This window comes from Melanostigma gelatinosum (assembly GCF_949748355.1).
Source record: "Melanostigma gelatinosum genome assembly, chromosome: 19".
Lineage (NCBI taxonomy): Eukaryota > Metazoa > Chordata > Actinopteri > Perciformes > Zoarcidae > Melanostigma > Melanostigma gelatinosum.
Window position 1 is genome coordinate 19,274,590 of NC_136652.1, and position 22,690 is coordinate 19,297,279.

Below are 22,690 nucleotides of genomic sequence, written 5' to 3' on the forward strand. Positions count from 1 at the left end.
TGACGAGCCGATGAACACAGCAGCGGGCTCAGAAACCTTAATGGCGTTCAGACAGAAATTGCGATATGGCGCTCAAAGACAATATGAAGTAACTTGAGCTGTAGTGGAAACAAGAGCTCAAAAGAGGCAAGCCAAAAGAGCCTTTCCATCTGGAGTCCATTTCCAGTCTGTTGAAGATGATAGCATCGGAGCCTGACAATATCGGGCGCAGACGCGGGACTCTTGAGTGGCACAATGAAAGCACTTCTGAAGCTTTTTACCCTCATGTCATCACGAGTTCAACATCTACGTCTCGTCTCGGTGAGTGCGTTGGTTTCCAGCAATTTGCATGAATGAACGAGCACTGCCAAGGGAGCTCTTGAGCGAGAGAGGAGAAGAGCGGTACGGGCTTCAAAGAGGAGAGAGCAATATCAATATAAAATCAACAGACGCAACAACAAGACGGTAAAACATAGCATGTGCAGTATGACTTGAAAACTATTACATTCAAACTTGAAATGTTGACTGGAAAAATATTTTCCTTTTTCAATCTGCTTTCCAATTTCAGTAACATGCATTGGAAGGAAGCATCTTTAACGTGGCTGGATTCAAATTTGTTTAAAATGTTTCAATTAGAGCTTGGCAATAATTCCATATGGTTCTTATCATCTTTCAATGGAATAATATTGTGAGTAATCACATATCGAGATATCGTGATACACAATTTCATCATCTTAATTGATTGAAAACAAGCACATACTGACAAAATGATTCAGAAAAGCTGATTATAATTCTTAATTAAATGAGAAAATACAAGTATTTAAATCACACAAAAGAATAAAAAAACATGTGGTAACTTCATACGTACTATTTATTTATTGACCTCCTCGAAAACATGCTATGTCGTCATATGTATCGTTACATAGAAATTAAATTGTCATTATTATTATTCCGATTTCTGTACTTTGTTCTGTACTAAATCTGTATTTTGTGTTCTGCATAACCAACACGATCATTTAAAAAGCTTTTTGTTTGACTCGGGGAAGTTAACAGCACAGTGATCGTTAAAAAAAAAAACAACCTTCACCATTCGGGCAAGATCCTTAAAATGTGTGAAGGAGAAATACTTGAGAAGCAAGACTTGAAAGCGCTGTCCACTTACAGCGAGTGCTGTCTGGTATTATCTGTGCTTCTCGCGTGACGTCTTCATTTGAACATCTCTGTGTCCTTCCTCTCATCCTTCTGCAGGCCTTACATCAAATCCTCCCCTCTGCTCTCCCTCCTCTCATCCCCACAGTCTCTCCATCCCTCACCCCCTCCCTCTCCCCTTTCCTCTCCTCTTTCCTCTTCTCATCCCATCAACTCTTCAGACAAGTGTCTCACTGGTGCTCCCATTACAATGTCCAGGGTGCATCGCCGCTCCATCACCCAGTAATGGATTTCCAATGCTTCCACCATCTTACCTGTCACGTGGCCATGTCTACTCCCTGGGTAGCATCACTCTGTAAGCTGTTTAGAAATGCATGAATCCTCTCTGTGTTATTGTACTCATTCCATCATTACTCACTCCCCCGACAGAGCAGCAGTGCGTGACCCCCACTCGCTTCTCCCGCTGCACTGAGTCAAAACAATGAAGACCGCCGCTGCTATGTAACAGCAACTCATCACAAGACTAAATAGGTCCAAGAGATATGTGGAGGTTTGTGATTAAGCAGGTATACATGAAGAGAAGAATGCAGGTTATTGTTCTAATCATTGCTTGGCAAGTTACGGCACCAGAATGTGCCAAATTCATTTGACAGTTTGCAGCGTGCCAGATTCAAAAGAAATATCTGGACGAATTATTCTCTCATCGCTCACAATCAAAAACCTTTTAATTGGCTGTGAAATAGCAATTTGGATACCACGGCAAGAGGAAACCATCCATGAACTGTGTGGCTTTGAATTCAAATCATGTCTTGTCAAACTTAATTGTCATTTGAGCTTCACTTCCTCGCTTTTGTCTTCACATCACTGTCTGAGAACTGTATACAACGCATGCAGATGAACACCATCCATAGAGCCGCACACGATACACATCAACCACAAGTCACACCAATGCGGAATATGAAGATCTGAAGGTTGTATGAAAGACAACTACACCAACTCCACCTCCCATACAAACAACTACACCCGTTTGTGAACATACAAGTCTCAACCATTACAACCACCTCAAACTATTTCAATCCAGTCTGCAACCGAGTTCACGGCTAGATGGATGCAGACAGTTCGTGGTCGGGCTCACACCCACTCGTGGCTTTCATTTCTGTGCAAAAATAAACACTTACAAAGCTCATCATCGCTCAAGAAAAGACCTCCTCTGTCGTCTCGGTACACAGCTCGCTGTGTTTCCAGAGCCTCAAGGGACCAAAACAAGAACAATATGAAACTATTGTTGTTGATTGAACACATAATAGTGCGTAGAAGAACTAGAATCACTGTCTCGCAGTAGTATCTCTCCGCCAACCAGTAAGGTTCACTTTATCATTTTATCTTCTCAGAAATTTTGATTCCAAGCATATGAATGATTGAGTTATGGCCAAAAATGTGTTTCTTTGACCACCAAATTCTAATCAGTTCATCCTTTGTGCTAAATTTGAAGACATTCCCTCGATTTTGCAGTCAAGCGAATGGGTTGGCACAGAGACATCAAAATATTCAAGTACTCTGTGCTGGGCAAGCAAATAACTTCAGTTAATTGCAGGCTTACCTTTGGCGTTTTGGTGCACTTTCCATTTCTGGCATCTTTTATGTACGCTATATCCAGTAGATCCGTATCCTGTAAAAAAAAGAAAGAAGAAAAACAGCTAATTCAGTGTCAATGTCAACCAAGTCAAAGGTTTCAGAGGCAGTTTGGGACACAAAGACATTCAGAGCCCAAGGCTGGAGGAAAACATTCTAGCAACCCTGTGTGTGTGTGTGTGTGTGTGTGTGTGTGTGTGTGTGTGTGTGTGTGTGTGTGTGTGTGTGTGTGTGTGTGTGTGTGTGTGTGTGTGTGTGTGTGTGTGTGTGTGTGTGTGTGTGTGTGTGTGTGTGTGTGTTTCGGGACACACATCAGCCTTAATACCAGATGCCATTTGGGAGTCGTTCAGTTTAGATAGATGCAACCCCAATGACACGCTGGCCTACAGAAGCTTCATTGTAGTGTTGCTCACAAAATTAGGACAAACGTGTAAAGTTCCCATTTTGACTGATGACCCAGCAAACTGAGCACACACAGGTTCTGGATCTGAGTTTCCTCATGAATTAATATACACGAGGCAGCACGCCACTGGAATCACTGTTGGCAAAACGCTTCACACATACACAATGTTCTGCTGCTCTGCCATAATACCGCGCCACCGCTTGGATGCAGTCGGCTGTGTGAGTGAGTGGTGGTCGACTGGCAGAGACACATAACATGGGACCCTAATGAAGAAAACACCATCATTTAACCAAAAAAAGGGAAGTATTCAGCATTTTCAGTAAATGGAAACCATGGCTCCACCTCTGATTCATTATTGATTTGGCAGTGTGGAAAGCCATGTCAGAGCTTCTTGTTCCATCTTACAGCTCCAATATTTCACTATGGCACCGAAGTGATGCAGAGGAAAAGTTGGACAAAATTCAAAATAAGAGCCCTTGAAATATTGACACCATGAGGCAATGTGCACAGGGAAAGCTTCTTTTAACTTCCCTTCCTTCTTCTGAAGCCACAGAATTCATTTTTATAAAATCACAGTCACAACATGTGACTCGGAACTACTTCCTGTTAGTGATCTGAACTTATCTCCCGTCCTGTATGCCAAGTTCAGGAATGGCAACCTGTCGACACATCACAGATATGCATCCGTCGACTCCTCCGTCTGTCCATGCATCCACCAATCCACGGACCAACAGTTTCATGCTTATTTGCAAGTCCCTTAAAGAGCCAGTAACGCGGTTAGCGGTAAATACACGTAAAAATCGATCCTGCAGAAGACCCCTGCTACGGGTTTTTTCAGTCACCACATCCCTTTATCAGTCTGGATTATCTCCCCACCTCTCTGAGAGGAAGCCAGGCAGGTTGTTCTCATACAGTGTTTGTAGATATACCTTCAAAAATGATTGCACTTCTTCCTAGACCGAGTAGTTTTGTTGCTAGCTAAACCTAGAGTTGCTTCTCGTGAAGACGGAAGTTTATTTTGAAAAGACCATATGCATGTAATGACACGTGTTGCTGGACTTTCTTTGGAAAACCCACAAGTAGATAATAAATAGCATACGAACTGTTGTATGAGGATACGCTGAGGGCATATTTAAGCCAAGGAATCAGGACGTCATATACAGCAGCATTTCTAGAAGCAAACTCGTGGTAAATAGAGGTCGTTAAAAAAATGTGGCCACTTTGCTACGCAGATGCACAGCCACTGTCTGTCTCCATAACCTGTAAGAGGCGGAAATTAAAGCACTCTATTCCATGGCTGCAATCCACGAGGACAAGTTATTCCTTTTCTGCAGTGCATAGCGGCAATTAGGCTGTCCCTGTTTGCACAGAGAGAGAGAGCCTCTGAGTCAAAGGTTAACGCCTACATCAGGTCTGCAAATGCCTGCCTTTGAAGTCTCTCTGGAGAGACGGGGCTCCGCATGGGGGCCCTGGTGGAACAGAGGGGGTACAGGAAGCCGCTCGCTGATGGGGTCCTCTTTAGTGCCCTGCAGCCCTGCGTAGTTAACACAGCTCGAGGCTGGTTCGGCGTCATTGTTTAACCTATGGAGCCGGCCCATTAAAGGTAAAGAAAACTGCCTGTTTGGGTGACAAGCTGCTTACACAGTGTGCGACTAAGACTACACGTGTAGCTATTACCGTGACATCCAAAAGGCACGTGTCAGCGTTTGTGTGCGCTGGCTTGCTCGTTGTGCAGAAGTACACTAAAGTTGATGCCAGTGGCGTTTTTATTAATACTGTCTTGTATTTATATGTGCAGACACTGCACAGTTCTTTCAGTCAGGCAGTCCAGCCATTATTTCTCCTGTTCCACTGACACGTGTTGTTTATCTGTTCATTTCTGTCTTTATTTATCACCCTGCATCTTGCGCCACCTTTCCCTTATTTCCCGCCCTCTCTCTGGGCATTACTGTGTGCATCATAACAGCGAGCAGGGGATCCAAAGCCTATTGAGATCCACGGCACGTCCAGGAAACAAGCAGGGCCAGCAGGAGAGAAAGCACCGAAAAGAAATGAACATGCTTAACGTACGCTGGCCCTGGGCTCTGTTTTCTGTGCCTGATCGTCTATACCTGCTGTGTAGCCGCTGTTCACGCAACATCTGCAACATGCTGTCTCTCTTTTAAAGTTAAACCCATTCCTGGAATGGGAAACATGGAATGGGACATGGAATGGGAAGCAGAGACGGGGAAAAGGATAAGTGGAAGTGGGGAGACTGAAAGCCACAGGTTAGCTTGCTCATTTACCAACAGCATGCCTGACAGCCTCCGGGTTCAAAATGGATGTGCACTCCGCAGGGCTCAGGGCCTCTGCTGAGCAACGGAGACAAGAAGCGAAGAAAGTGAAGGCAGGAAGGGGTGGGGGGTGAACACGCACAGAGCAAATGAAGGGGGAGATGTTTTGAGCCCGGACTGTTATGTATGGTGTACCATGGAAGGGTCACATTGTCAAGAGTGCTCTATAATTATAATTAGAACAAAAAAAATGATATTCCACGACAGTAGAATTTTACCCATTTGAATAAAGAAGGACGGAGATCAAACAAATCATCAATCCGCCAACAAGCTTTTCATGGTCGATTCCATTTCGTCATGTTTCATCCACAGCAATGCATGTTCATGTCTGGAATCCCGTTGCCGGCCAGTCAGATGTGGTTTGCTTACAGGACTGCTGACAAGCTGCTGGTTTGTGTCATGAGGTCACACAGACTGTACTGGCATAACATGTCAGGGTGGCCCCTCACCCCTCCGTGCCATCTCACGGACCAAAATAAGCTCCCATAAATACAGTATGTATGCCAGGACTCTTTGGGAGCCTCGGCTCCGTCTACACACACACACACACACACACAACATACACAACCTAGAGTGCAATGAGGACTTTTGGGGTTTGATGTGATGCAGAGCTATATGAGACTATTGCATAATAACTGCTGCATTCTTTATGCACAAGAGTTTTCAAAGGCCCACTGACTCAGAGTCAGAGGACTCTGGGCGCAGACGAGTCAACCTAATCATGTTCATGCGGAACAAAACACACTAAAGCCAGACGGGTGCCGTGCCCGTTCCTGTGAGTGGCCCTCCAGCGACATCTCGGCTGCCAGGAAACACGTCCCGTTGCGAGGGAAAATGGTTCGTGGGAGAGCTGTGCTTGAACTCGGGTGAGAGACGCCTCCGCTCTGCCGCTCCCGTCCTCTGGTTCCTGTGAAGCGACTCTATAACAGCCCCACTGTGATTGGGTTACAAACCTGAAAGAGGCTGACTAAAGAGATGCAAACATTCAGACAAAACAAGGACAACGCGTGTATGTAGGAGGAGAATGACTGTGGGGACATTTTGTTTCCACATTTCTGCACATGAGGTTCTGATTGACCGCCTCCTGTCCCACCAGTAGTCTAAGATGATGGAGTATCTCACAGGAGGCCCCGTGACGTGGTAAATCATTTCCTTTCTCCTTGGATTAAATGCTTTAATACATGCTATGAAGTGCAGAATGACAGCAGAAGTGGGAGAGAAATGAGGTATGGCATGCAATAAAAGCCTTGAGCCAAATTGGAGAGTCTGGCATTGCCACGAGGCCGCCCCAGGGCCTATTCAGCTATTCACTCTGTTTTTCATCCGTCCACTCTGTTCCATGTCTCCAGTTTTTCTCTCTTCCCTCTCCTCCTCTGCAACATCATAAAAATGCAATAAAATCTTCAAAACAAATCAAAGCTCTGTCATAAGCAACCGACGGAGGACAGTTTCTCTTCACAGTGTGAATGAAATGCACTGAAAGAGCATTTACCGCACCTTATTTTTCCTCAAACTTTCACTGGCTACTGGTTATATGAAGGTAAAACCAATCTTCTGCACTCATCGGCCGCCTTGGAGTAAACATGGCAATAGAAACCGCTTGCAGGCGTTGGGTAGGGTTCTTTTCAACATGTGAATATCAACACTTGTGTTCTCCGGTGTGTCTTAGTATGATACTAAAGGCCTTTCTTTTACACTGGTGATTATTTGTACATTTTATTATATTTATGATACATTTATTATATTGTACGTTTGACAAACGTGAGGTGCGGATGCAGAGATCTCAGCCAGGCGTCCCGAGCACCAGCCACAATGTGGGCTGCAACTGACGCTTGTTTCCGCTATCTGTTCTCAATAGAGATTAGTCACCTATTATTGTATGATAATTATTATTATCGTCATAGAAAGAGTGACTTCTTTTAGCAGGGGCAGTCACCCCTCATCCACACACGTCTTCCCAGACTCGACCCAAAGAACGTTTGTATTGAAACTCACCTTTTAATAACTCACATTCATAGGGAGGTTTTGCTACCGGCAGTAATTTCTTTATTTCGTCTTGTGTATTGAACTAATGAGGTTCAGCAGTCCCATTACCTTGTGGTAAAATTGCATGTCTACCCTCCTGGACACCAACTACAGCGCAGACTGCTGAGCCAAGCCTTCACGGGCTTAATGCAGGTTTTTTTAAACGTAGGTGGAGACTTTCCCCAAAACGCTAGCGGGTAATATCGTGAGGATAATATGCAAGCAAGCTGGAGAGATTAAAGGCTTTGCTTTCAGAATGTATTTCCTCGCACCTCAAAAGATCTTTACGTTATGTGTCGAGTCAGAATCAGTATAACACTCAAAGTAACTCTATTCAGTCGGCACGTCTAGAAATGCAATAAAAAAAACAACGCACATCAACATGAATCTCCATGTGCCTCTTTCAGTGGGTTGAATCAGGACAGTTAGAAATACATGTAGAGTCAAGTCATACAAATTTGAATTCAGTCATTGATATGTTTGTAATCACTTTGAGTCTCATGGTCACACAGATGGGGAGAGGACGCAGAGATTAGAGGTCAGAGGGAAGGAGGGAAGAAAGGAGAAGAGGCGGCAAGGAAGGTGTGAGGGGGGATTGGTTACGTGGGGAAAAAAAAGATGGAGGAGTGTGGCGGTGACTGATAGTGGCTATCAGCAGCCGACACGCTCCACACGCTCCATCAGCCTCTGGTGTTCTCTCTCGCTCCGTCTTTGTTGTGCTTCTGGCCGGCTTGTTTTTCTGCGTCCCCCTTTCCTCACTCACTCCAGTCCTCTCTTGTACGTCCCTGCCTCCGCCGTCTTGGACATGTGCCTATCCGTCTCACTCCGTCTCAGCTGTCCTTCTCCATGGACATCTGCCTCCTCCGCTCCTCCCTCCACGCTCGCCGGCTGTCTGCTTGACAGCAGCTCCCGTGTTGACGGATGACAGTTCACATCTTGTCTTGTCTGATCGCCCTCCGACACGCGCACGCTAACGCACCTCAGCGCTTCTGCCACGTTCTTCCGCCCCTTTTTCAGTCTGTGCGGCTTCCCTCAGGCACACTGTGGACGGCTCATAGCTGCTGCAGAGGAACATCTGAGATCAGGGTCCTCGTGTCATTTCAACACACTTGAACGAATGCATGAACATACTACACACAAACATCTGCAATAAATCCCCAGAAAGGATTAATCAAGGTAATTAAAGGCCAGACAGGACACAAACACCACAGACTATGATTCACTTGGAAACATGCACTTTTCAATGTCACATATTGTTTTTATTCCTATGAATCTTATTTTTCGTGCATTTTCCTTCAAAAGTCCAGATTTCCCCTCTTTACATGTAAGTCTTTTCAAAATGAACTTCCACCTTCACAGGAAACCACTCAGTTGTTGTTTGAGCCATCCACCTCCACTCCCACCCGCCCCGCGTGGCTTTTTGCAGTGTTTTTACTTCCTGGTTCATGATTACGTGGGATACGTTTTTGTATAAAAAATACCTTTTGTCTGTGCAACATATCACTATGTTCTTCTTCTTTCTGAATATCAAACTCTGTCTTTGCGGGTGATACAAATGAAACTCTAGGCATTTAAGCAACAACACCGTGTCTCTGTTTTCAGATCCACGGGCTGAAAGTGATCAGCGTGTCCGTGTGTGTGCTTGTGAAGAGGTTCTCTATGCTGTAGTCTCATCTTTCACATCACCTCATTTAGACACCTCCTAAGTGCAATTTGAAGTCAGGACAAATCGGACGGCGAAGAGAAATGCCTTTTTTTTCTTTTTACTTTCTCTCTGCAGGCAAAGCTCTCTGTCTCTCTGTCTCTTCTCCTCCAACATCCTCCACACGCCTCTTCTGTCTCTACAGTTTGATCAGTAAGTGAACAGCAAATACAGGAAAAGGAAGGAGAGGACAGGACGCTGGCATAACTATGAAACTAATAACTTTAAAAAATACGGTTTACCTAAACAGCAGTGTAAACAGTAAAAAGCTACTTTTTTAAACGTGTGCAAAGTCTCTTTCAAGCTAATTACTTTCACTTCTACATGTTACATGTTTCGGATTTTAAATGGATGATTCATATGGTTAAAATGTAGGAATATATGGATTGCAAGTGACATGGTCGCAGGTTCTCATTTGTCATTTTTGACAAGAGAAGGTTTTACTTCGTGTGGTGCCAGAGCGTAGAGGACAGCAGGGACACGGACACGTGAAAGTGACGTGTTGGACCGTGATGGATGATGACTGATGACCTCATCCTCATATATTTTAGTCTGGTTTCTAACATCCAACATTTCTAACTGGTTTTGTTAACATAAAGGAAGTGAAACCAAACGCACGGCTCAGTGCAACGTTGGCGTCATGAGAAGAGGATCATCAGGACGGAACCTCGCAATGAAGACATTCAGGGTATGATCATTAGCAACAAAAGATTTTTCTGTCTGAGGAGGCGATTGCCAACTGGTCGACCCAAACATCGATATGCTTTCACTGTCAGTCAAACTGCGTTTACTTCAACTGCAGTAATGGCAGCATAGAGAGCAACGGCACATGAATCAGCCTCTTTATTAGTCGATCGGTCAGCTGCTGCTACTCTAAAGCGTCAAAGAAACCACAGGCAATCATGTGTGTTAGTCAACAGGTCCTGAAATCACGTATGCATGGACAATACGGGCGTCAGCAGAGCCCAACAGGGCTGCGGAGAGAAGCTGTGTAAAAGGTTTCACTGCCCCCTGGTTCCAGCTTGACTGCTAATGTACTGATCTCTCTCTCTAACTCTCTCTCGGAGAGGAGCTGCTATCTTATGGCAGACTGCCGCGCTCCTCGTCTTGCCCCAGAGCCCATCCAAGCTGTTTCAATTTCATACCTTCTTGTCATTCCACCAAATTGAAGTGACTTTATCGGGGAAAGAAAAGGCGATCCACATTTGTGACACACTTAGCTGCTCGAGCGGAAATGGAGCAGCGGGAGGAAGAGAGGAAATTCGAGGATGGACAAAAGAATGATTGCTGAGCAGAAAACTTTCGAAATTCACCCCGACGCTCCGTTTAGAGATGTTAATCATCAACACTTAAGGCCGTAAGCTTTCTGGAATCCATCTTAAAATGAAAAGCAGCAGGACGGCATGAAAACACAGAAGCCCCCGAGCTGGTGGGAACGATCCCGATTACTCCGTATCTCAGTCACAGGGGGGGGCGAGGGAAGAGAGAGACAGAGGGGAGAAGGGGAAAGAAAGACAAATGATAGCTCGTTATATATTAATAGGGTGAATGAATTAATGCAGAGTGCCTATGTGCGGTGTTATGATAATGAATGAGCATGATACATAGTTATTAAATCTGCTGTGGGAAAAGAAAAGAGTGATGCTCATCATGTTGATCTACTCTAACCCTCGGACATTGAAGCCATATGTGATTTTTCTATCAGCATCCTGCAACTCGCGGGCTTCTAGTCTCTTAGTTCAACTATCTACGCACTGACAGTGAAGAAGGAATTTCCCCCTGTGGTAGTAATGATCTCAACAGGGAGATAAGCCATATAACTGCCTCATCTCTCCATATTTTAGTACTGTATAAATATGCTTCAAATGACAAAGATGACAGTTTTACAACAAGTTAAATACCTGTTTATTGTTAAATGCGGAACACCGACGAATGAAGGGTTGCTATGATATGGAATATCTGCAGAAGTGAAAATGTCATCACAAGGTAGAGTCCTTGCTCTGGATGATGGGGAGGCTGAAACATGTGGGGAAAGAGGACAGACCAGCGCGGCATCGCTATTGACAGCCCTAGAAAGAATGTAGCATTGGCAAAAGCAAGCAGTCGAGATAAAGCTGCCTCCAAATTAAGCAAACATGGTTGAATTATATATATATGTATAGATAGCTGAATTGAGAGACCAAACTCTTAGTATTCTCCCTCTTCATCATGAATTCGCCATCAAAGCGAACTTCACCTTTTGTCAATTTTCCATCATTCCTCAGAGAACAACAGTGAGCTATGTCCTCTCTCTGGCATGCCTCTGAATCAAGGCGTGAGCGTGCACATGTTTGTTTAAATGAGTGCTTGCCTCCGCCTTTAAACCTGGGATTGGATATAATACGAAAAGTCAAGAGTGTTTCTTTGGTTTCAGATGACATGCTTTCAGTAACGCCATTTGGTCACACATTTTGAAGATGTCACTCTAGTCCCTCAATTTGACAACCAAACCTCTTTTAAATGAGTTGGATTGAGGATTGTCAGGTACAGTAATGCGTATTTATTTATTCTGCAGCGTTTACACTGCAACACGAGGGTTGTGCTCGGGCTAAGCTTCCCCGTCAAAGCCCGGGACGAGACAGGAAGGAAGTGTGTTCTCTTACTGAGAGCTTGTCTGCAGTGGGACTTCAAAGTCTTTTGGCTGAATGCCTTTATTTGAAAGGGCTCCCCGAGAAAAGCAGCCACCTGGCTTTGGTGCAGCGATGGCAGTGAAATCGCAGCAGCGGGGGGGCTTTTTGAGTACTTTGTAGCGTCAAAAAACAAAACAAGCTGCATGGATTGGATTGTCATGGCAACTGGGCCGGGTTTCGCATTTGAAGTGGAAGGACGGGAACGGAAGAAGAAAGACGTGAGAGTCAGTCGGCGTCTCTCACAAACGTTGGATTTCAGTTCACCAGACGCATCGGTGTTTAAATGTCTCGCCCATGAATTCTCCACTCTAATCGATATCACATAATTAAAACTGGCAGCGCAAAGATTGAATTCATGCCTTCTGACCCTGTGACGGTAGCACTCTATCTTACTCTGTGAAAGGGTTATCAGAGATCTATAACGTACTGTGACGCGGAGTTCTGACCCCACGATCCAAATGTCAGGTCATCCCACCGCAACATGCAGCTCTCCCGCTGATCTACACATCTTATTGCCTGTGGCCATAACAGTCGATGTCCAGCCCACATCTAACTGGGAAACACTCAAGTGTGAAATCATTCACAGTCGAGTTAATAACGAATAGGAGAAAGCAATGGCGGCCACAGGGGGAAGTCAGAGTTCCCGCAATATAAGACATTAGAGGCGAGGACAAGTTTAATGGTCGTTGTGGTTGGTCCAACTCTGACATGATTTGTTTGTGCACTACTTCAGCAGCCTTTACTGGTTCAGCTTGGTGGCACTGCCAGACCGGTGCAGAGGAGAAGAAAAAAAACAAGCATAAACAAGCCGACGCTGACTGATTCAACTGTGTGCTGTGATGCAGAGCTCAACCAACAGCTCAGAACTGTCGCAGCCATGCAAATATCTAACTGACAGCTGCAGCAGCAGCCTGGCCTCCGCTGCACATTTAAATCTATTCAAATCATGGCTGTGTCACAATGACAAGTCCACAGTCCAGCGAAATCCGCTGCCCGGAGGCCTGTGAAGCTACAGAGCCCCTACTTCTGGCTTCACGTTTTGCTCGGCTTATTCACTGCCGGCCATGGAACCACTCCCGAGGAAGAGGATGACGCGAGTGAACAATATGAATGTTGTGGTTTTATTGCTTGGTATCAGAAAGAGCAATCTGGTGGGCACTTGGCAAACAGGTGATCTATTAATGAGCTTTTAACAACAGTCATCTCATCGAGACAATGAAATGACTGGTGTGAAATAGGGGGTGGCTAATCCTCAGAGCACGCCGTCTTATTATTCCACCAAAACCAATAAACGCACCTGGCGGGCAATTCTGACGAGGTAATCAGCGCGTCCACGGAGAGTAATGACGAAGTGCGCCAAGAAGGCAGACACGAGCACAGACGGGACGGAGACGGAGCTGAACAAGAAGCAGAGTGAGTGAGAGTCAAGCAGACCTTTCAGTCTATTGAGCAGAGATAAAGTCAATTTACCGGCATCACCGCTAACCATATACATCTCAGTGCTCCTCATCTAAAGTTCATTAAGCCCTTTCTTTGAAAGGCAGTCTTAAATGTTTTACGCTTGATAGAGGAGAGGGGTTTTTTCTTTCTTGACAATGTACAAGTGAGTAGAGTAAGACAGCTCAAGAGCAAAGGCAGTGTAACTGTTTGAGTCCTCCTCATTCTCGGTACGTCGCTCTTTCTTTTTACTCCTGTGACTGCGTGCGAACACCTCCGTCATACAAATGCCAGGCACTCAATGCCGAGCAGCATTCTGTGTGAACCGTGTCGAATAAAATGATCCAGCAGAGTGAGACCACGAGAAGCTTAATCATCCTCTTCGCTCTGCCGTCATATTTTAAACTGCTCAGTCACACGGAGCTCACTCCTGATTGGGCCAACATGTGCTGTTGTCTGTCGGCGGTACGTTGTACTGGACAGTGGACACATATTTCATATGATTTATTCAGCTGTGAAGTCATTACATCATCAATGTCTAATATATGTTTAAACATTTTACAGATGATTGCCTGCTTATGATGTAACTGTAAATTAGATTTACTGGAGTACTTTTTATTTCTCTAATTGTCTAATTTCCTTCAGTCACATTTCCACAGTGGGCCAGCAAAACGTACACTATAAATCCAGAATATTGAGCTGAGCATATATTTTGTGCTCGTTTACAGGCTGTGATAACGCGACAGACATTACAGCCGTTAAACTATAATCTTATAAGTGCCTTCCAATTAAAAACTCAAGAAGCAGTTTCTTTTACCCCACTTTTCGGCAGTGAAGTGCTTCACCACAAACACAAAGTGAGAGCTTAAGACACACACGTGATCTCGGTACATGTGTTGCAGAACCTCTGCATCGCTACAGATTACGCCTGACTGTGGGACGCGACTCTTATCCTTCAGTTGCTGCTGCCTAACCTCAGTTTCGAGCCGTGTGATTGTTTAGCTTATCACTTGAATCCAGGGCGTCTGAGTCGGCCAGCCGGAGCCGCTGCCATCACTAAGTCACCTCCGTTACCCTGGCAGACTCAGCGGAGGCGCTGGGATTCACACTGAACAGCGTTGGCAACGACTGAGCCCTTTAATCAGCCGAAAAAAACTCCTCTTTCCGGATCTGCAGAACCGTGTCCCCCCCCCCCCTCAGCGTTACTCTGTGTGTGCGTGGCTGCTGGAGCGTGGATTCTTCTACCTGTAGACCAGCACAGGGCAGTGGAAAAGAAGTCCTAATCGGGATTCGAAGAGAAAAACAAGACCGACTCAAGCGCAAACAAAGCCTTCTGAAGTCACTCAGGAACTGCTGGAGTTTGGCAACGCTGGTCTTCTTTTTAACACTTTTCTGCTTTTGCCTCTCAGCTCTGATGAAGACTGATTCACTCCACAAGTCCACACATACACAGGCCACTGTTCTTCCTCCATTGAGGCTCTGTCCCGCGATGCAGATCGACGGTTTCCATTCTCGTGTTTTCGGTCGGGGTGCTCTGAGCCAAGATGTTCATGCCACCGAATAAACAGTGAAAGATGGAAATAAAAAAGTCATTTTTGTTTCACACTTTGTTTTAGGAAACATTTGCGGTTCCCAAACAGCAGTGGCTGACTTAACTGTCATAATATTTAAGCGCTGCAGTGACAACGCTGCCAAAAATCAATAAATAACATCCATAAAGACTCAGCACAACTACATCTGCTGCCAATAACCCTGCCCTGACCTTTTGCTGCGAGCTTTAACTATCTTTAACTATTCAGGATTGATTGCAAAGCCTGGCCCTCTCTGTGTGGCTGATAAAGTATCTACTGTAGGGAATACCGTAAGAACACCTTATCGTCGCAATTTTACTTTATTGGGGACAAACTTCAGCAAAAAGCTTGTCTTTTTTTTTTAAAAGCACGAGATAGTCAGAGCACCTTGTACTGTTCCCGGTAGTGCTAGTTAACCAACGATGAGTTTCCACTCGTCCCATGAAATGCATGTTGACACTTGAGTAACTTTCCCTGTAGTAATGTCACTGTATAAAAATGATGGAATTATGGATTCTTAAATTATAACAGGTTATCAATGACAAGTTTCCGAACCCATCATTCTAGGAGCCACTTATTACTGTAGGTGTGTTGCGTTGGCTATTTTTAACAGCGACATAACAATTTTACATCACAATTGGTCCAATGTCCTAAAAGCCAATCAAAATGAAATGTCAGCCTAAATGATGTCACAAAAATGCGAATGTGGCATTAAAGTGACTCCTTACAGCTTTCTAGCAAAGCAAAGAAATGGTCTGTTGGTAAATGAACTGATACCACAACACAGCTAACAAAATACGTCCTTTTCTTCATCGTGATCATCGTCCTCTTCTTGTTCTTCTTCTCGTCTCTCTCTTTTTGTCCGTGTTCCCTCTGTCTCCGTTTCTCACCGTTGGTTCGGATGAAATAGAGCCTCTTGCGTGCCGCGCTATAACTTGGCAGAGGTCACAATTCACTTTCAGTAGATTGGCTGCAGATTTATGGCCTGTCTCTCACCACTACATAGTGCTGACGGAGGTGGACGAGCAGCAGCCTCGGTAATCACACAAAATTGCTGTGTTGGGGGAAACCGATGTGTGAACTTCGCTATGACAGAGCGGAGAGAAGAGGGTGTGTGTGTGTGTGTGTGTTTGGTTTAAGATGATCCTAAAGACAGCCTAAAGACAGACATGCCCCACACACACACTCCATGCGGGCCAGGTGAACTGTCTTTCACCTCCAAACATCATTCAATGCCATATGCTGAGTGCTTGTCTGGCGAATGTCCTGAAATTGACACACTGCTGAAACATAAATCTCCAGAGAGAAATCATTTAACACACACACACACACACACACACACACAGAAGGAAACAATGATATCAGTTTCAAAGCGCCAACATTTTCCAGAATAAGAGCGGGGGCCGAAAAAGGAGAATCTGACATTTCCAAGGTGTGCGCTGGCAACCATGGCAACTAAACCAAAGGACTGGCAATTTGACTGAGTCGGTCCACCTCTCGGTGCGGAATGGCTCCTCCCCTTGAAAGCAGGCTGAACCAACCGGAGCAAAAATTATTTTTAACCTGCGAAAGATGCACCTGTTCCTGGTTGGAACATTGCAGGAATGTCGGTATGCCGGTGTAGGTGCCCACGCGTGTGACCGTGTGTGGGTGAATGGGCGCGTTGTTCATGTGTGCGTGTTGTTGGTGCATGGTGAGTTACTTGAAGCATGACATATACATGTATGTAAATGTGGTCAAATGAGCTGGGTCTGAATACCAGGCAGATCTAGTTACCATGGCACCGTGACTGCGATATGTAAAGTAGTGAACCAGGGCGGAGGGTGGAAATGGTGACTTCGTGATCAAGTTACTCAGAGGCAAAATATTTCTGAGCAAATTCTTTGTGAGTAGAAGCCAAACAGCCGTTCTCTGAAAATAGAAGCTGTGCAAATTTGCTAATCCGTCACCAGCACAGTTTGACAAAAGCCATGTAATTGCCCATTACAAAGTCACTGTTGCAAAGCTCCAGAAGGACGTGCTGTTGCAAAAGGATCCCAAGGAAGTATATTCAAGTTGCCTGTTCTTAAGTGTGTGCTGTACATTTCCTCACATAAGGGTTATTTAACAGCTGCAGCAAAGGTGTCAACTTTAGCTTACGTCACAGTGATAAGCCATCGTACGTATTGACCTCCCTCCAACATTTATGACACTTTGGTTGATGTGTTTCTAAAGTAGGAACATGCTGACCAAAAAGGTCACAGCGTGGTATTCATTTACAACCGAGTTTAAACACGTTTCTGTTTTGCTACTGATGTCATTGTTACTGATGTTGTCATGGTCACCATCATCATCATCGCTTTCAGGCCCTTCATCAGAATTATTGTTGCTGTCAGATTTTCCGATATCTATCTGTGAGGGTGTTTGTACGCTATGTGTACAAACACGTACAAACACGGGAGAGTTATGACTGCAGGAGTTTACATAGCAATGGAGACAGAGCTCACAGAGTACTCTACACAGTTTGCACTTGTTTTCATCCTCAGAGGAAAAGGGAGTGATTGTGCAATACCCTTCAACGATATCAGACTACATCGACTATTTTGAGCAGCGTTGCTCAAACTCCTGTCTTGGCAAACGTCCACTAGTAGAAGGAAGGAAGCGAGAAATCTATCTCTGAATCCAGGGTGTCTGAGCTGGTCTCTTTTCTTCCCCAGAATACTATGTGTTTGACGTTGAGGCCGCGTTGCCAGCACGACTTACTGTGACTGCAACAGAAGGCATCAATATGAAACGAGAGGAATGAGTCTCGAGTCATCAGCTAAAAGGCCAGTGGGGAAGAAAAAGGCGAAGAACAACGCGGCTAAACAGATCTGACATCACTGCTGTCGAAAGTAAACTTTGCCTTTCTGCCCTTAAAACATGGCTGGACTCCACGGCTGGATCAGAAAAATTACTTTAGGATTAGCAGAAATGTCCTTCCATCACCCTTCCCCTCTCTCTGTCTGTGTTTCAGTCACACACGCCAACACACTGTGTAAAGTAACCGGTTTGCAAGTCACAAGTAAGTCTCAAGTCTGCGTTATAAGGTTTGTGTTCTAAAAGAACAAGTCCTTATGCATTTAGCAACGCTAAGCTAATGCTACTGCTGACCCCTCAACAATGACAGACAGCTAATGTTAGACAATGCAGATTAATGCTAAACGCTTAGCTCTTGGCTAATGTTAGCTGAAGCCCATCTGGCCATATAACAGTAATGTCAGCCTCAGCTTGCTGTTGTTTGTGCAGCCTCACATTTCTTGAAGTGCAGTTGTTCTTTAACTGTATGTTGTAAGTGTTGCCATTGCCCACAGCTTGGTCTTCATATTTAAATGTGATGGTCCATTGTTCCATCTTTTGTCTGTCAGCACCTTTCCCTCCCGCGCGCATTAATGCGACTGTAACTTTATTCAGAGCGTATCCATTGGCAGAAAAAAAGAAAAGTTGATTTGCTGCACTTTTTTGTATTGTATAAGGTTTTTAACTCTCAAGTATGAGTCCTGGTTCAAAGCCTTTAGAAAAAGGTAAAACTAATAAATACAGTCAAAAGTAAAAACTGTACCCATCAGTGACAACATGTGTTTGAAAGCTTACGCAGCGGGCACAGAGTACAGTTCTGCTTCTGAAGAATCCCAGGAATGCTTTTACTCCGCAGGCCACCAGGCATCAGGAGTCTCCAACAAACACACATAACGACTGGACACAGCTTCACAGCTTGTTTAAATTGGTCTGCTGAGCAGATGTGCAATAACATCAAGACACGAGTCAGGACGCCTTTTTAAACACACAAACGCACTTTTGAGTCGACTGAGGCACAGAGGAATGCCGCGAGAGCCTTTCTTTATGCCCAAATAGAGTTTTGTCAGTGCAGTGCTTGTTATCAATTTGAGTTATTATGTGCGCGGCCGGACCGCGCTGAATGGTGAGAGACAGAACAGACGCCCACCGGGCATGCAAACTCATCAGGGGTGAAGAAGGTGACAAGGATGCGTGCTGTGTGGCGACCATTTCCATCCCTGGCAAAGGCGCCAATTTATGAATAAAAAATAAAACATTTCCCCTTCATAATGTATGCTACTAGTGATGAAGGAGTCTTATTTGTCTAAAATACTCATCTTAACTATCCAGCTATGTTTTAGAATGAGAATAACACGAATAGTTGTAATTACATTCTTTATCAACTTTAAATCATCAAACAAAAAAAAGTCAAGATTCCTGTCACTTTCATATCAACATATGTGGCTGCATACTGACAATCTTTACTAATAGATAGTGGAAGTGTCAGAGACACAATCCTCCTGCTGGGGACTTGGTAAATCATTTTCATGATAAAAAATAAGGAACATTTCAAATATGAAAAACACTGAACAAACACTGAACACAATCACAAAAGGCTACAGGTCACAGTACGCTATAAAACTGAAGAGCACGTTAATGAATAACATGAGGGCCAATGGGGATGGACTCGCTTTTGGACCCGGCCTCAAGTAGCCATTTGAGGAACTTGGCTTCATTTTTCAGCAGCGGAGGTTGCCGCTTGATTTGCTGTCTGTCTGTCTCTCTCTTTCCAGACATGGAAGTCTTTCCTTATTGAATGTTAAGTCGAACTGTATATAGGCCTCGAAGACATCCCTTCTCTTTCCACATACAACGTATTCATTTACAGTCGAGGTGTTCAGAGGTAAAGTCTCGGTCAGCACTTCTGCCTGTGCTCTGGTAGGGCTGCAGTGAAATATCCTCATCTAGGAAAACATTAAATCAATGGCAGCTATTAATTAGTCTACCTCTAACTGCCTTTGCTGATACAGACAAACACGATACGCCCGGCCGCCTGTATGGAGCCACATTGCATGTTAACAGAGGCGCTGCACGGGCAGGCTTGTACTGAAGCTGTCCGTACAATAACACAGAGTAAACAGCGACTTGACCGCCTCGACAAATTGCGCTCACACATTCAAGGTTAAACTGAGAGGAAGTCAAGTGATTGCCATGGTTACAGAGCCTGATAGCATCTGGTATCTTACATTTCACAACCTTGTTCCTGGTAAGTACGAAAGTCTTTGACATAACTGGGCAGGAAAAGAAAAAACACAATGCTCTGTGGAATATTCTCACAGGTGTCGAGTTAAGCACTGCAGGTGCAGCAGTTCAGATTTCTGTGGGGGGGGGGGGGCAACTGTCTGTGAACAAATGCTGTGGTGATATAGCAGCTCTACAAGCATGAAGCACGAACATTTCAGAGCAACACAATTGAAATACACTACAATTCTCCGACAGCTGACCCACATTGTGAAGCAGGATGATATATTGTATCTATCGTATTTGTTTCTAAACGACTGCTTTCCCCTCGCCAATCATCAGGGTGTGAACACCTTGGTGGACATCAAAGCTTCTTATAATTGAATTGAGTTAAGAAAAGTTAAGACTGCAAAAAGAGTTTCGGGTGAGTTTGACGGTTGCAAGCTCCAAAGCCCAAAAACAGTTGAGTTATCATGCAGAGTCTCACCTTGTTCTGGTCGGTCCAATACAAGAAGTAACCTTTGGGGTCGACTGTTAGAGTCACCGGGGTCACAGTTGTAGAATCCTGGAGGAAAAGAAAGAGAAAGACATCGGGAGTCAATGTGTGCATGCTTACAAGAGTGCAGAGAATGATCTGTGTAAGCCAATTCATAGCCTATTTCTTGTAATACTACATGCATACCAGAATCTCAAATGACATAAAAAAACACAATCATGTCCTAGGGTGCATGGAGTCAGGTGTGTGTGTGTGTGTGTGTGTGTGTGTGTGTGTGTGTGTTAATTTGAGACACCTGAAATCATGAACAACAGGTTGTGTCACACCTGATGTTCCTATTTTCCCCTTCTAGTAGCAGACAAATGCTTTCCCACAGCTCCCACATACAGACAGCTCCAAGCCTCACACACACACACACACACACACACACACACACACACACACACACACACACACACACACACACACATGCACAGTTTGACCCTGAGGGATACATGGCAACGCCAGATATTATTGGAGGCTTCTATAAAAAGAAAGAGCCTTTGCTGTTGTGTGTGTGTGTGTGTGTGTGTGTGTGTGTGTGTGTGTGTGTGTGTGTGTGTGTGTGTGTGTGTGTGTGTGTGTGTGTGTGTGTGTGGGTGTGTGTGTGTCCACAGCAGCCGTGGTTCAGCACAACAGTAGCATATTGTCCTCCTCAATCAGCCACGGCTGTGAGATCAGAGAGATGAAAACCGCATTTGCCGCACAGAGCAAGCTCTTCATGAGGCTTCTAATGATTTCCCTTTCGCAGCATTGGGAGAGGGCGCTAATGGTCTGTCTGGGTGTGACCCTGTGTGACTTGCAGTGTAGGATATCATGAAAGGGTTGAGCTGGGAGCTGGCATGCAGCGGAGGAGTCTGTGTTGAGGTGCAGCGGACTTATTAGTGCTCTGAAATCATCTCCGGCTCCCAGACAGACCAACAGCCCTTTGAGAACCCACGGAGAAATTGACAAAAGGAGAGAAAGAGAAAGAAACGGAAGCAAACGAGCGGAGAGTCAACAATCGACTCTTTGGATGTTGGAACGACATCGGGAGAGTTTTGGCGATAGAGACGTTCGCTGTGACGACCCATCACTCCCGCGAAAATCTATGAGGAGACTCGAGAGGAATCGTTTTGGTTCCGTTCACATGATGGCACAATCTCCGCAGGCTAGACTGAACGACAAAAGCATCACCTCGTAGCACTGAACGCACGCAGCATACTCACACATCGCACTTACAGGAAGAAAAATAAATAAAAAAGCCTCGTGGTTCTCAGATAGAGCAACTCAAACCAACTGCGGCGCCAAATCTCTGATCTCTCACTCCAGTTGCAATCCATTTCTTCCATTTAGCTTTGACACATTAATATCGCTTTCCCAGCCTCCATGAAGGCATCACGCACTCGTGGGGAACTTCATAAAATGACAATGAGTCGGCTCGTCTTCCGTGGGGAATATGTGGCAATTGATGGATCGTCTGTGACGTCAGAGAGAAATGGGTTTGAGAGCGCTGGGAATCTGCCTAATGATGTGAGAGAAGTCATTTTCACCAGCTTCTTTCTCAATGTCCTAACTCTCCATGGTCACCACCACAAACACATTACGCCATTTTGGACTCTTAGCCAAGATCTCTCATGGGTCTGCACATTCACATGTAGGCCTACTTATAACACTGTGGATTACAGTTGCGAGCGATTTGCTGAGATTACCACCTCCGGAGTGGTGAAGCTCACGCTTTTTTATTGTCATCCGACTACATTGAGGATTTGTCATTAATGGGAAGACATTAGACGGCAGCAGCCTGCTTTTTTGCTGAATTAAGATGAGATTAGTCACTGACTTGCGAAAGTACAAACACCCTGAGGGAGCCGATCCCAGGCAGGAGACGCTGCGGGAAGAGTTTGTACCATTAGCTATCACCTGAGGGGGTGTCTTAGGCTCCCCTGTGGAGCCTAATATCCCATTCAATACGCAGTACACCGAAATGGCCTCATACAAACATAAGCTGACAAGAACTCTCTGTTTACGTGGACCCAGCTTCATCCTCCACATCTTTCCAGTCGCTGTCAGTCATCTGTCAGACAGAAGGTGTTTTTCCTAAAAGCTTTGGATGTCCACCTATCCTCTTCTCTTTACCGGTGACAACATGCCGAGCTGGTATCCAATACCATTTTATAGATGAAGTACATTCAGTGCATTTATATCTGTATATTTATTTGCTTACTTTTTTTAAACA

At 44.9% G+C, this 22,690-nt stretch overlaps 1 protein-coding gene across 3 annotated transcripts in view; it reads right to left on the reverse strand.

Annotated features, from left to right (window-relative positions):
* The window catches only part of plcb1l (phospholipase C beta 1-like), a 90,614-nt gene that overhangs the window by 65,573 nt on the left and 2,351 nt on the right, over positions 1-22,690 (reverse strand). For all 3 annotated transcript variants that reach the window (XR_013772891.1, XM_079291331.1, XM_079291332.1), the window contains exons 2-3: positions 20,425-20,502; positions 2,729-2,797 (exon numbers count right to left, since the gene is read on the reverse strand). Coding sequence is in view for 2 of the 3 variants with exons in the window: in XM_079291331.1 (XP_079147457.1) it covers positions 2,729-2,797; positions 20,425-20,502 (147 nt within the window). In the remaining variant the exon portion in view is untranslated. The remainder of the gene's footprint in view (positions 1-2,728; positions 2,798-20,424; positions 20,503-22,690) is intronic.